Source organism: Podarcis vaucheri (assembly GCF_965113315.1).
Source record: "Podarcis vaucheri genome assembly, chromosome: 1".
NCBI lineage: Eukaryota > Metazoa > Chordata > Lepidosauria > Squamata > Lacertidae > Podarcis > Podarcis vaucheri.
Genome location: NC_138759.1, coordinates 18226677 through 18241776, shown reverse-complemented (window position 1 = coordinate 18241776; position 15100 = coordinate 18226677). Strand labels below are relative to the sequence as shown.

Below are 15100 nucleotides of genomic sequence, written 5' to 3'. Positions count from 1 at the left end.
TACACCGCTTGATTGTAGAAAAAAACTCAAAAGTAGTTTGCGGGCTCTCTGTACGTTAGGTTCCTGAGGAATATGGAACCTAAAGCATAGAACAGATTCCTCACTTCAGGCCTTCTGGAACCAATACATGGGGTGTAGCTCAGGCCCAGAATAAGCAAGGAATGGTTAAGCAAAATCTGGGGTGCTTCACAAATGATTAAACTGACAAATAATTTTAGGGAGAGTTTTCTTTGTATTTATAATGCTTATCCTGTTAAATGTGTCTACTTATGACATTTTTAACATGTGTGTGTATTGCTTAAATATGAGTAAAACACAGTTTTTTATTCATGTTTAACTTTTATTTATTTATTAGATTTATATACCGCCCTTCATCCAAAGATCTCAGGGCAGTTCGGGAGATAAAAACACAAGATTAAAAACGCAAATAAATAGTTAAAACAAAAACAAGATAAGAGTAGCCCCCTCCCTCTCAGAAACACGTTTAAAAGGCTGAAGGATGTTAATCAGCCAGAGGCCCGGTTGAAGAGGAATATTTTTTCCTGGTGCCTTAAAATGTATAACGAAGGCAGCAGCTGAACCTCCCTGGGGAGAGCAATCCCCAAATGGGGGGCCACTTCAGAAAAGGCCTGTTCTTGTGTTGCCTCTCAGAGCTCCATGGACCCCTCATGGAGGTGACAGATGGAAAAGGGCCTCAGAGGATGAACACAGAGTCTGGGTCAGCTTATATGGGGAGAGGTGGTCCTCAAGGCCCCTTTAAGAATAACAAAAAAACCATTTACAGTAGTACGTCGGGTTACATACGCTTCAGGTTACAGATGCTTCAGGTTACAGACGCTTCAGATTACAGACGCTTCAGGTTACAGACGCTTCAGGTTACATGCACTTCAGGTTACATACACTTCAGGTTACATACACTTCAGGTTACAGACTTCGCTAACCCAGAAATAGTACCTCGGGTTAAGAACTTTGCTTCAGGATGAGAACAGAAATCGTGCGACGGCAGCGGGAGGCCCCATTAGCTAAAGTGGTGCTTCAGGTTAAGAACAGTTTCAGGATAAGAACGGACCTCCGCAACGAATTAAGTTATTAACCCGAGGTACCAATGTACATGGGCAATAGTGTGGAGAGAGAAAACAGGCTCCCCATTTCATGGAGGGTGGCTAGGCTGGGGCAACAGGGGTGTGATGAAGGAATGGCAGCCCCCCCCCCCACAATTAGAATTGTATGAGGGCCTTAATGTGCAATTAGAGTGAGGGATAAAACTAACTTTCATGATGTTGTTGTTGCTGCTCTCCGATATAAAAGCATGTGAGGTATTAATATGAGGAAGGGGATAAGGAGACAGGCTCCTCCCCTCCAACTGCGTTTACGTAACACCGATGGAAGAGGTTTCTAAATAGAAGAAGAAAGACTCTTTCAGCAGTTGCTGGTTTTCTCCCTCCCTTCCATTCTTTCTCGTCCCTTTAGTATTCATCTTCCCCACTTTATATTTCAGGTAGTGATCAATTATTCAATTGTGAAAGGACTAAAGTACAACCAGGCGACGCCAACATTCCATCAGTGGCGCGATGCGCGGCAGGTCTATGGGCTGAACTTTGCCAGCAAGGAGGAGGCGACCACGTTCTCAAATGCCATGCTGTTTGCCCTGAATATCATGAACTCTCTGCAAGATGGAGGTAAGGAAGCCTGGCAGTCATCTGCCTCCCTTTTCCTCTTCTTTCTTACCTGTCTGCCTTCTTGCTGTGACACTGCGTTGCTGGACATCTTTTTGTTTTTTTGCTGCGTTCTTAGCGCAGGATCTATTTTCCGCTCCAAAGCAAGTAAGGGTGGAGAAGATGGGTCCCTTGGTTTTTAGAGTACATTTTAAAATGTGCGTTCCACCCCTTTCTGCAGCATGCTCTTGTAAGATTCTGGAAGTTTTCAGGGTGGCGCAGCTCGAATGGCTTAAAACCAGCTGTGGAAGGTGTGCACACTTCCGTTATGCAATTGTGGTGCAGTTTGCAGTGCTGGGAGTAAAGTCAGTCTCGCCATGTTGAATGGCAAAGCCAAGTGGCTGCTCTTTGCCCAAACATAAGGGGAGACTTAAGGCTGCCATTGAAACAATAATCAAGGAATTTACTCCTTTCACGGACAAAAGCAGGGCTGTGGGACAGTTATGGCAGCCAGCCAACCTCTTTCATGTTATATTTCTCTTTGGGGTTCGTATGAAATGACTTGGTTATTGCCTTTGACATGTGTGCTCCAGAGCTGTAAATCCATTGCAAAAACTTTTATTACAATGTCTGACCACCCGAGATGGAGGTCCGTTTGTGTGGCAAAAAAAAGAAAAACACTTCTGGGCAATAGAATTCTGCTGTCCCCAGTATAAGAGGCTATAAGATGACACACACACACACACACACACACACACACACAGTTTTGCAGGGCTGATGCGCAGTTATATATGAACAGCACGGAAGACTTCACATCTTGGCTAACCACTTCAGCTGCAGCCAAAAACAGCATCTTTGGACACTTGGAGTCGAAGAGATTCTTGCTGTGAACATGATCTTTAAGCTGTTCCATTTTTCCAATAAAAACTGCACATACCTCTGGCAGCTGTTTCATCCACAGGGGGGAAATACCTCCTGTGTGGAAAACTGCAACCTGGGCTGGCAGTTTTAGTTAGTAAAACAGTACAGAGGGAAAGTATAAAATGCCCTGTCCTTCATTGCTGCAAGGATATTTGATGCAATTCATGCTTATTTTTTTAATGCATACAACACTGGGAGATGCAGTAATGGTCCTTGTTACTTGAAAAGCTGAATGCAAGGTTTGGGTGACTCAAGTACTGATGTGACTTCAGGTGCTGATTGTAGGGTGATTTATTTACAAAGGAGCAGTCTGATCATAATTAGTACAGTGGTGCCTCGCAAGACAAAATTAATTCGTTCCGCGAGTTTTGTCGTCTTGCGATTTTTATCGTCTTGCAAAGCACGGTGTCGGGAAAGTTTTGGAAAAGCTTCAAAAATCACCAAAGTCTTTAAAAACCTCAAAAAAGGCTGCCACACCGCGTTCTATGAGTTGCTCCTCGAAGTCAAGTCACAACTGTATTAACGGTGTTAAGAAAAAGGAAACAAACTTGCAAGACATTTCCGTCTTGTGAAGCAAGCTCAAAAAACCCTTTCGTCTAGCGAGTTTTTTGTCTTGCGAGGCATTCGTCTTGCGAGGTACCACTGTATTGGGGAGAAATGTGGTTAAGTTCATACCTTACTTAAGTAACGATTCCTAAAGCAATAGATAAATGAGTAGGCTGCCATCCTTTGAAATTTGCATTTTTCTGAATTTTGCAGTGCAGTTCTCTAGCCAAGCTATGCGCACAAGAATGCACATTTGTATATATGTAAATGTATATATTGGTGAAAGTAGCATACAAAAGTGCATGATATTAAGGAAAATGGCTTGCAAAAAAATGGATATTGGGCAAAATAACATACATAAGATTGTATATTAGGAGAAATTCACATTAGGAGAATTTTAATAAGGACTTTGAAAAAATGCAAAGGTGTGGAGAAATATGGAGAACTGAAATTCAGACTGGAAAAATGAGGAGCAGCGAGCAACTGGAATTGACATCTCTAATCATAGTATTTATTGCTTAATTTATTTCGAGTTGCTTTCCAGGGTGCCTTGTTTGTCTTCTTTCTCATGACATTTCGGTAGTTAATTCTGAAAACTAAAATTGAGCTCGCTTGCGCTCTCTCTCTCTCTTTAGATACATATCTTTGCTGGTATTCTGTTACTGTTTAACAGCATGAAAAATGCAAAACTTAGATAGATATTTAGCCTAAAAATTTTAAGCATTCTAATTTGGAAGCCAAGCTCCAATTAAATCAGTAGGACCCAGGTTGAAGTAAACTTGTTTAGGTCTGTAGCTTTATGAACCTCGTGAAAGTTTATATGTTAAAGCCAAGGCTCAGGTTTCCCCAAGTCTATTTACACTTGGCTGCAAACATTGACCCGGCTGCCTCCCACAGTGGAAGAGCCTATGTACACTATGTGGCTTCTAGTAACATGACCCTGTAAGCCCCAAAGTCTTACATTCTGGACATCGGCATACGCTCTTAAATGCTATGTAGACTGTATTAAAAGTTCTGTATCATGTGTGCAGGTGATTGGCTGCGGGGGGTTTGTGCCACAGGCATAAGAAGACTGGTTTCCAGTTGAAAGGCGGAAGGTTAACTCAGGTAGCTGCAGTTAAGTTCCCACGTCTCCTCCATAGGCTTCAGAGAGGATCCCATATCATATGTGCCAGCCACTTACAGTGCAATGCTGGCACACTGCCCATTCTGTCCTTGCAAGAACCCTGCGAGATGGTAGATTTGAGAGGGATCGGCTGGTCCAAGCAGTGCCATATCTAACCATAGCTGTTCAATGCACATCATAGATATTGTGTGCCTCCTGTTGCCGTTGGTGTATAAACTTTGAGCAGTCAAACTAAAAATGAGGTTTGAAGGACAGTCTTGTTTTTTTAATGGGTAATCACAATATGCATAAACTCTTTAAATGTTCCACTTCAAGCAGGCCTTTGCCTGATGGACATCCCATGCCCTTTTAAATGTATTTTGGGAGGGGGAATTATTGGCTTGTTGTTCTTACTTTGTTATTCATTTTGTGGTTTTTATATTGTAATTTTGTGTTGTGAACCATCCTGAGATCTACAGATGAAGGGTGGTATACAAATTTAATCAATCAATCAAGAAAAGTAACAATGAAAGAGATTATTTCTGGGGTGCATACTATCCTGCACTATCTCTGCAGCTTTCTTATGACCTGGAAGCATAGATTTGATCCAAGGTGGGAAGAGCGCACCCAATTATTCTCTCCGCAGTCTTTACAACCCTGGACAGCATTGCTTTTTCCCTGACCGTGCAGCTCCCAAACCACACACACAGGCCATAAGTTAATGCACTCTCAACAGTACAATGGTAAATTGCCATCCACAGGTCCTTTGAGAGATTATTTTTCTGGAGGATTCTCAGAAAATATAACCTCTGCTGTGCTCTCTTCATCGGGTCTTTGCTGTTTTCTCCCCAGGTTAGGTCATCTCTCAACTCCATTCCCAGAAATCGAAACACTGAGATATGTTGCACAATGAAAACCGTAATGTTTGTTTAACATCAATGATAGCAGCTAGTCAGACACAACAGAGAGAAATTTGGTGCCTTAGCTACACCCCTGGGTCCAGGGTCACCAGCCATGACAGAGAAGGGATTTGAATTTTGGCTTCCAAGTCTGATACACCACATTGGACTCTTCATGAACTCCCCCAAACATGGAAGTTTATATAGTTAGGACTGTGAGCTTGGAAGTACCTGATTTGAATATCATCCCAGCTATGAACTCACCAGTTAGCATGCCACCGCTGTCTGAATTAGTTCCCACCATCTATATGGGGGGGGGGAGAGATTCATGGTCTGACACACATTGTCATCATCACTGTTTCTATTTATTAGTCTCTTGCTACGTAAGGAGTCTCTAAGTGACGTGAGATAGAGATATATAATTTCACTTATAAAAAGAAACTCTACCATGGCTATTGCTTTCAAAATAATTATTGTCTTTTGAAAGGAGGAAGGCGCTTAACAGCTCTTTGTTCGCAAACCAGAGTGTATTTTCAGAGTGTCGTAAGCCTCTTTGTGAGGGCAGCGTGCCCTGAAAGGCAGGTTTAAGAATCTTTTTAATAAATAAACAAACTGCAGGCAAGTTATAATTTAGGAACAGACAGTTTGCCCCCTAAAATTGTCTACAAGGAAAGTTTCCAGAAGCATAGCAGTGCTGAGTCTGTTACAACAAAACCCAAAAGGGATCTAGTTGCATGTTAAAAGGTTTATTCTGGCATCTTTCTTTTGTAGACAGTCCTCAACTGGCAGATGTAACAGCACAGAAACAAGCATGTCCACACAAACAGACACATATTTATACGCGAGAAAAGCTGTCTCAGAACTTGTAGTCCTCCTCCTGCCTGTATCCCATCATTACTGAATTTGAAGCCTAGGAACTGTAGTTTAATAAGGGTGCTGGGAATTCTGGTTCTGTGATGGGTAATTCTGGTTTGTGATTTTGAGGTGAGGGTGGAGAAATTTGCTCAAAATGTACTTAAAATGTATGGTCTGTGTGCACAGTCAAAGATAAGACAAAGTTTTCACTTTGTTACGTTGAATGTGAATTCCAGATAGGAGTTTCATTACGGGTCCTTATTGTGATTCTCAAAACCAGTTCCTTTGAGTTAAATACAAAGTTCTTTCACAAATGCATAGACATACATCTCCCCCCCCCCCAATTTTCCTAGAAAAGAGGGGTGAGTGCTGTCTAAAAGAAATGGAAAGACAACCTACAAAGTAAGCCGTAATGTTGGCAGTTCAACAGAACACTGGAGAAAAAGTAAACATATCAAATTGGTGTCTTGAGTTTCTTGGAATATTCTTGGGTGTCCTATTTTTAACATTGGTTTGTTTCATAAAACTGGCTTGTCCACCCATAATCTTTAGGCATTTGCGAGGCCTACAGTAGTTCAGTCAAGTCTTTGGCATCATCACTCTGCCTGCTTACTTAACTCAAACACCCACTTGTATGACCTAAATTAATCAGTTGGGTGGACTGGGGTAGCGGGAGGAATTCTTAGCACTCGGCGTGCTTTCAATAGAGCCTGTTTGTTTTAACTGCAGAGGAACTTTTTGGAAACGGCGTGTGCTTAGGGTGACACGCCAGCCTTAAATTTAGAATGCTAAAAGAGGGCAGCGCTGCACAGTTTTTTCAGTGACTGAAAACATCTCTGTCAGTTTTTAGCTTTTTAAAATTACAGGCATCATAGGCTTACAATTTCTCCAAATAAATAGCCACGCAATGGGAATGCCTTAAATTAGTTTGTTGTGCCGTGGATATGCTATCTTTTTATTTTTATTTTCCACCTCAGAACAAAGTCTGTGTTTTGTTAGCTCATGTCCAACATGAAACGATTTCGGCTGTTAAAATAAAGCTCGCTGTAAGTTAAAGCAACATAATCATTTTCCCCTGCTTGTGGGCTTCCCATTGCGACGTCTGGTTTGCCACTGTGAGAATAGGATGCTTGAGTAGCTAATCCAGCTGGCATGATCCAGCAGAGCTCTTCTGAGCCAGATATATGGAGAAACGTGACTCAAAGAAGTAGGAGGCCCAGGGTTCACTCTGATTGTTTAGAAATACACAATCGCTTTGAGGTCCTCTCCCCTAGCATGGAAGACGAAGAGCAGACTCCATTTGAGGATCTCTCCCTCATTACAGTCGATCAGGTATATGAAGACGAGCAGCAAAGTCAGCCCTCAGGGAATGTGCAGGTGACCTTGGAACGGACAGCTCACGGAAGAACCCCGACCAAACCCAAGAGGAGGCGTGTAGTGGTGATAGGGGATTCCCTACTGAGGGGAACAGAAGCAGTGATCTGTGGGCCTGACAAGATGTCTCGGGAAGTGTGCTGTCTCCCCGGGGCTAAGATCCAAGATGTAACTAAACGACTGCAAGGAATCATAAAACCCACTGACGAATACCCCTTCCTCTTGGTTCATGTGGGAACCAATGACACTGCAAGCAATAGCCTCCAGAAGATCAAAAGAGACTACGAGGCTCTCGGCAGGAAATTGAAGCAACTAAATGCACAAATTGTCATCTCGTCTGTCCTCCCAGTTGAACGACGTGGCCCAGGGAGAGAGGGGAAAATAGTGGAAGTGAACAGCTGGCTTCGCAAATGGTGTAAACAGGAACGGTTTGGATTCTTAGATCACGGACTGCAGTTTCTTGAAGATGGACTTCTGGCAAGTGATGGGCTGCACCTCACAACGGTTGGGAGAAATGTTTTTGCCAAAAATCTCAGAAACCTCATCAGGAGGGCTTTAAACTGACTAATGTGGGGGAGGGAGACAGTGCTCCTGAAGGTAGGAGTCTATCAATTAATGAAGATGATCATCCAAATGTCATAGACCAAATGGAGCAAACAGCACGCGGACCTAGTGGTGGGAGGAAAAAATCCTTAAATAAGAGACACGGGGGAATGATTAATGGACTTCAATGTCTCTACACTAATGCGCAAAGCATGGGAAATAAACAAGATGAGCTTGAGCTCTTGGTACAGCAAACTAAATATGACATAATAGGCATCACTGAAACCTGGTGGGATAAGTCCCACGATTGGAATGTAATAATGGGGGGATACAATCTATTTCAGAGAAACAGACCAGACAAGAAAGGAGGAGGAGTGGCGTTATATGTCAGGGATGTGTATACCTGTGAAGAGATCCAAGATTTAGAACCTCAAAGCCAAAGTGAGAGCATTTGGGTCAAAATTAAGGGAGAGAAGAATAACAGAGACCTCATTGTGGGAGTTTACTATAGATCCCCAAGCCAAACGGAGGACATAGATGATGCCTTCCTGGAACAGATGGCCAAGCATGCAAAAGGAAGGGAGATAGTAGTAATGGGGGACTTCAATTACCCGGATATTTGTTGGACGTCAAACTCAGCCAAGAGCATAAGGTCAAACAGATTCCTCACTGGCCTTGCAGACAACTTCATTGTCCAGAAAGTGGGAGAAGCAACAAGAGGAACAGCCATTTTAGATCTGGTCCTAACCAATGTTGATGACCTGGTTAGTGGGGTAGAAGTGGAAGGATCATTAGGCGCGAGTGATCATGCTCTTCTGAAGTTTACTATACAGCGGAAAGGAGCAGCCAAGCATACTAGGACTCAATTTCTTGACTTTAAGAAAGCCGACTTCATAAAACTTAGGGAAGTGCTGGGTGAGATCCCATGGACAGCAATACTAAAAGGAAAGGGAGTTCATGATGGCTGGGAGTTTGTTAAGAGGGAGATAGTAAAAGCACAACGACAGGCAATACCAATGAGACGGAAACGTGGAAGGTGCCTAAAGAAGCCAGGGTGGCTATCTAAAGAACTTTTAACTGAATTAAGATTAAAAAAGGATGTGTACAAAAAATGGAAAAGGGGGGAAACCACCAAAGAGGAATTCAAACTAATAGCCAGCACGTGTAGACACAAAGTCAGAAAAGCTAAAGCACAGAATGAACTCAGGCTTGCTAGAGAGGTTAAAAGCAACAAAAAAGGCTTTTATGGGTATGTTCGTAGCAAAAGGAAGAACAAAGAAACAGTGGGGTCACTCAGAGGAGAAGATGGTGAAATGCAAACAGACACAGGGACACAGAAAGGGCTGAACTCCTCAATGCCTTCTTTGCCTCAGTCTTCTCCGATAAAGAAAACAATGCCCGACCTGAAGAATTTGGAGCAAATGATTCAGCAAAGGAAACACAGCCCAGAATAACTAAGGAGATAGTACAAGAATATTTGGCTAGTTTAGATGTATTCAAGTCTCCAGGGCCAGATGAACTGCATCCAAGAGTATTAAAAGAACTGGCAGATGTGATCTCAGAACCACTGGCAGTCATCTTTGAGAATTCCTGGAGAACAGGCGAAGTCCCGGCAGACTGGAGGAGGGCAAATGTTGTCCCTATTTTCAAAAAGGGGAAAAGAGAGGACCCAAATAATTACCGCCCAGTCAGTCTGACATCAATACCAGGGAAGATTCTGGAACAGATCATTAAGCAAACAGTCTGTGAGCACCTAGAAAGGAATGCTGTGATCACCAATAGTCAGCATGGATTTCTGAAAAATAAGTCATGTCAGACTAACCTGATCTCGTTTTTTGACAGAATTACAAGCCTGGTAGATGAAGGGAACGCAGTGGATGTAGCCTACCTTGATTTCAGCAAGGCATTTGACAAGGTGCCCCATGATATTCTTGTAAAGAAGCTGGTAAAATGCGGTCTTGACTATGCTACCACTCAGTGGATTTGTAACTGGCTGACTGCCCGAACCCAAAGGGTGCTCATCAATTGTTCCTCTTCATCCTGGAGAAGAGTGACTAGTGGGGTGCCACAGGGTTCTGTCTTGGGCCCGGTCTTATTCAACATCTTTATCAACGACTTGGATGATGGACTCAAGGGCATCCTGATCAAATTTGCAGATGACACCAAACTGGGAGGGGTGGCTAACACCCCAGAGGACAGGATCACACTTCAAAACGACCTTGACAGATTAGAGAACTGGGCCAAAACAAACAAGATGAATTTTAACAGGGAGAAATGTAAAGTATTGCACTTGGGCAAAAAAAAATGAGAGACACAAATACAAGATGGGTGACACCTGGCTTGAGAGCAGTACATGTGAAAAGGATCTAGGAGTCTTGGTTGACCACAAACTTGACATGAGCCAACAGTGTGACGCGGCAGCTAAAAAAGCCAATGCAATTCTGGGCTGCATCAATAGGAGTATAGCATCTAGATCAAGGGAAGTAATAGTGCCACTGTATTCTGCTCTGGTCAGACCACACCTGGAGTACTGTGTCCAGTTCTGGGCACCACAATTCAAGAAGGACACTGACAAACTGGAACGTGTCCAGAGGAGGGCAACCAAAATGGTCAAAGGCCTGGAAATGATGCCTTATGAGGAACGGCTAAGGGAGCTGGGCATGTTTAGCCTGGAGAAGAGGAGGTTAAGGGGTGATATGATAGCCATGTTCAAATATATAAAAGGATGTCACATAGAGGAGGGAGAAAGGTTGTTTTCTGCTGCTCCAGAGAAGCGGACACGGAGCAATGGATCCAAACTACAAGAAAGAAGATTCCACCTAAACATTCGGAAGAACTTCCTGACAGTAAGAGCTGTTCGACAGTGGAATTTGCTGCCAAGGAGTGTGGTGGAGTCTCCTACTTTGGAGGTCTTTAAGCAGAGGCTTGACAACCATATGTCAGGAGTGCTCTGATGGTGTTTCCTGCTTGGCAGGGGGTTGGACTCGATGGCCCTTGTGGTCTCTTCCAACTCTATGATTCTATGATTCTATGATGTTCCTATCTAAGGGTCTTCTTGCTGGACAATTTTACTGGGTTTTCTTGCTGGCCTGTACTGAGGGCAGGGGGAGAGACTGTAATAAAGCCCAGGCCTTGCTTTTCTTTCCCACAGAACACAGTGTAATGTTATAGCATTCAACCTGGAGGTCACAAAAGTCCTAAGGAAAAGGCCCTGGGTTTTTTTCCTTGTCACTATTTTGTGGGTGAAGGGGATTAAGACACATACCATGAATTTTAAAGGTAAAGGGACCCCTGACCATTAGGTCCAGTCGCAGACGACTCTGGAGTTGTGACGCTCATCTTGCTCTACTGGCTGAGGGAGCCAGCATGACTAAGCCACTTCTGGCGAACCAGAGCAGCGCACAGAAACGCCGTTTACCTTCCCGCTGGAGCGGTACCTATTAATCTACTTGCACTTTGACGTGCTTTTGAACTGCTAGGTTGGCAGGAGCAGGGACCGAGCAACGGGAGCTCACCCCATTGCGGGGATTCGAACTGCCGTCCTTCTGATCGGCAAGTCCTAGGCTCTGTGGTTTAACCCACAGCGCCACCCGCGTCCCTACCATGAATTTAGGTTTGCACAATTAATGCAGATTGAAGTGGATTAGTGCTGCAAATCCACTTAAAAAAATAAAATAAACAGACTTTTTGCAGTTAGGAAAGTGACAATGAAATCCTTTTTAAAAAAACTGCAGGTTGAAAGAATGATTAATGGGGTGGTGAGTAAACACCCCACGAGTAAATCAGAAATGATTGTTCAGTACAGACCAGATATAGTTTAAACCCTCTGTAAGCTTTGCAAAAGCAAATTAGGGTGAATGCTGAAGAAGCACATTAAGTGGACAAACCCAATATAAAGGAATGTTTTATGTAGAGTTGACAGTGGTCAAAACTCCAAGTAGTCTCTCAATTTTTATTTGAGCTACAGTGATCTCTCTCTGTCTGTCTGTATCAATCTGCAGCATTGTCCTAAATAGAACATCTTTTTGATGTGAATCTAGAAACCCCAAGAACGATTTCCACCCCCATGATATCACCGTTTCCTTTTTTTTTTTTTTTGCATTAACCATTCATTGAGAGGCATATGGAAATGTTACAATACAGAGTGTGATCTAGAGACACCCTGTATTAGGCAGGCGTCAGGAGTTTGAATTAAGAATATAAGAGCCCTGCTCTATCACAATTTCTACAATTATAACAGCAATCAAAGTGAATTCCCTTTAATGGCACTAATATCCCAATAACTGTACAAAAGTAGAGGGGATTTATTTATTTTTTGGCTCTGCCTTCCTTATTTTTAATTGCAAACTTTCCACTTAATTTCTTAGAATTCAGAAGAGATCTGGGTGGAATTGACTAGACCAGAGTATCTTTTGGTCTAGTTAAATTCAGCCATAACACAAGCTGTGCTTATCAGTCGTGCTGGTTCCACTTTTGAAGGTCTTACTTTGGCTTTTCCTTGAAGTGCTAAGGCAGTCTGCAAAACAAGACGTTGTGGTGAAACACAGGAAATAAACGTACGCACCACAGGCAAAGCCCGGCTGTGCAACATTGCCTCCAAGTGTCTGAAAAGCTTTAATATTTGCACAGTATTTAGTGGCAGTTTGGATGCAATTAAGAAAGGATGAAAGAATAGTATTTCACGAAAAGATCAAAACACTTATTAGCTGATGTTAGGAGCCAAATGATCACAAGCCAAGAAATTAGGGACATCAGAGGTTTTGTTTTTAAGCAACTGATTAATTCTGGCTTACTTTATTTATGATAGTTCTCTTTTTGGCAGTATTTACAAGTAGGCACCGTAACCAACAATACTAGAGAATCGTGGCAGAAAATGAAATTTATATATATAAAAAAGAGGGTAGCATGGAGGGGTACAGCACAAAAGAAAGAGAAATAAGGAAACCGAGAAACACAGACTCACACAAAACCCAAGAGATACATGCAACAAAATGTTGCAGAATGGTAAAATATCAGGTTCAGCGTTCATTTTGCTGTGCTGAAATGTTTCTTGAATTTGAGTGGACAGATTCTCTTCCAGTTGTCTTTAGGAGTATGCAGCAGGGAATATTTACTTATTTTTATTTCATAAAATTTATTATACCTCTTGATTGTAAGGAACCTTAAAGCAGCTTACAAAAAGACAATAATAATAATAATAATAATAATAATAATAATAATAATAATAATAATAGGTTAAAAGCAACTATTCAAACATTCAAAAAAAGATAAAAATTGATAAACTGAAAACTAAATACAACTCCACATTCTACATCTCTGGGCAAGCGAGTCTAAACAAAAATGTTTTTAGCAGGTGCCAAAAAGAGTACAATGAAGAAGGTTCCTGCTTGGTATCAATAGGCAGGGAGATCCAAAGTTTAGGTACTGGCACACTAAAAACATTACAATGCAGGATGGGTATTATGGGACACCTGTAACGGATCCACAGATCAAATGGGGTTATGGTGATCACAACACATAATCTAGAACAGCGGTCAGCAAACCTTGGGCCGGTGTCTACAGTGCTGATCGCACAGTCGGCCGGAGGGCGGGGGAGCGCATGCCCATATGTGTGTGCACACGCTATTTCCAGGTCGGAGGAGCACCAGAAATAACGCTTGCACATGTGCAAATAACGCATGCGCAAGCACAAATAACGCTTGCGCACAAGCTATTTCTGGTGCTCCTCTGACCCGGAAGTGGGCAGCCGCACCGTGCAGCACCGGTAAGAGCGGGTGGCGGCAGCAGGTGGCAGGGGTCGCTGCAGGCCAGATAAACGAGTCCCTTAGGCCTTATCCGGCCTGCGGACCTTAGTTTGGGGACCCCTGATCTAGAATGTCCACTGTTTTAGAAATGCAAAAGGAAAATAATTGTCACTTTGAAGCACATTTTTAAAAAATGTACTGTAATAGCTTTTAGGGAAGCTTCTTGAAGTTTTCTCCACACTGACAGAAACATTCTTCAGAAACCAAGGTTTTGTCTGTTTTTCTAAGAGAGGGGGAAGAGAATTAAAAGGGCTTGAGTAAAGCCAGTGAAGAGAATAGATTAGTGTTGCCTTGAGATTGTCAGCATTGTGTGTGGGGATTTGATTGTATTGGAAATTTAGATTTGTGGATTAAATAAGTCTGGCACAACAAATCTTTAAAAAATTGACTCTTCATGTTGGGAAATTGACGGGGGAATGCACTAAAAGTGTAGGACAAGCGATTGATGGGAAGACTGCTCCTGACCCAAATTTTGAAGACCATGCATTAGTTAGGAGACTTTAAAGAACTCCACACAAACAAATCAGAATGAATGCTCCTTGTTGTATAATGTCCCCACAAATAGCTCAGCTAGTAGAGCACAAGGCACGTAATTTCAGGGTTGTGGGTTCAAACCCCATGTCGGCCAAATGTCCCTGCATTTCAAGGGGTTGGACTGGATGACCCCTGTGTTCCTTCCAACTCTTACGATTCTCTGAAATTAGAATGAAGAACAGGCATTGTATAACCTCCATGCATATTAAGGTTGACAGCTCAGACATTCTCCCCAGAGGGCTGTGTAAGACCAATGGTTTCAAATGTCACTGAGAAGTCAAGGAGAACAAACAGGGACACATACACACACACACCTGTCCCAACATACAGGGCGACCAAGGCAACCTTACTCCCCACACCAGGCCTGAAATGGATCTAGAAAATCAGTCTCATCCAAGAGTGTTTGGAGTTGCACCTTAATATAATTCCATGTGTGACTCTCCATCACACCTTGCAACAGAAAGCTTTATAGTCAACTTTAGCCACTTACCCATGGCCCAAAAGGGGGATATGTATTCTTCCCCCTCCCCAAAAGGGCACAGGTTTGCATAGAATTAGCATATGTTGATTTAATTGTTGTTGTTGTTGTTGTTGTTTAGTCGATTAGTTGTGTCCGACTCTTCATGACCCCATGGACCAGAGCATGCCAGGCACTCCTGTCTTCCACTGCCTCCCGCAGTTTGGTCAAACTCATGCTGGTAGCTTCGAGAACACTGTCCAACCATCTCGTCCTCTGTCGTCCCCTTTTCCTTGTGCCCTCAATCTTTTCCAGCATCAGGGTCTTTTCCAGGGAGTCTTCTCTTCTCATGAGGTGGCCAAAGTATTGGAGCCCCAGCTTCAGGATCTGTCCTTCCAGTGAGCACT

At 42.9% G+C, this 15100-nt stretch overlaps 1 protein-coding gene across 12 annotated transcripts in view; it reads left to right on the top strand.

Moving 5' to 3' along the window:
- Window positions 1-15100, top strand: part of EVL (Enah/Vasp-like) — a 151771-nt gene that overhangs the window by 79160 nt on the left and 57511 nt on the right. For all 12 annotated transcript variants that reach the window (XM_082217291.1, XM_082217286.1, XM_082217285.1 and 9 more), the window contains exon 3: window positions 1499-1679. In XM_082217291.1, coding sequence (XP_082073417.1) covers window positions 1499-1679 — 181 coding nt within the window. The remainder of the gene's footprint in view (window positions 1-1498; window positions 1680-15100) is intronic.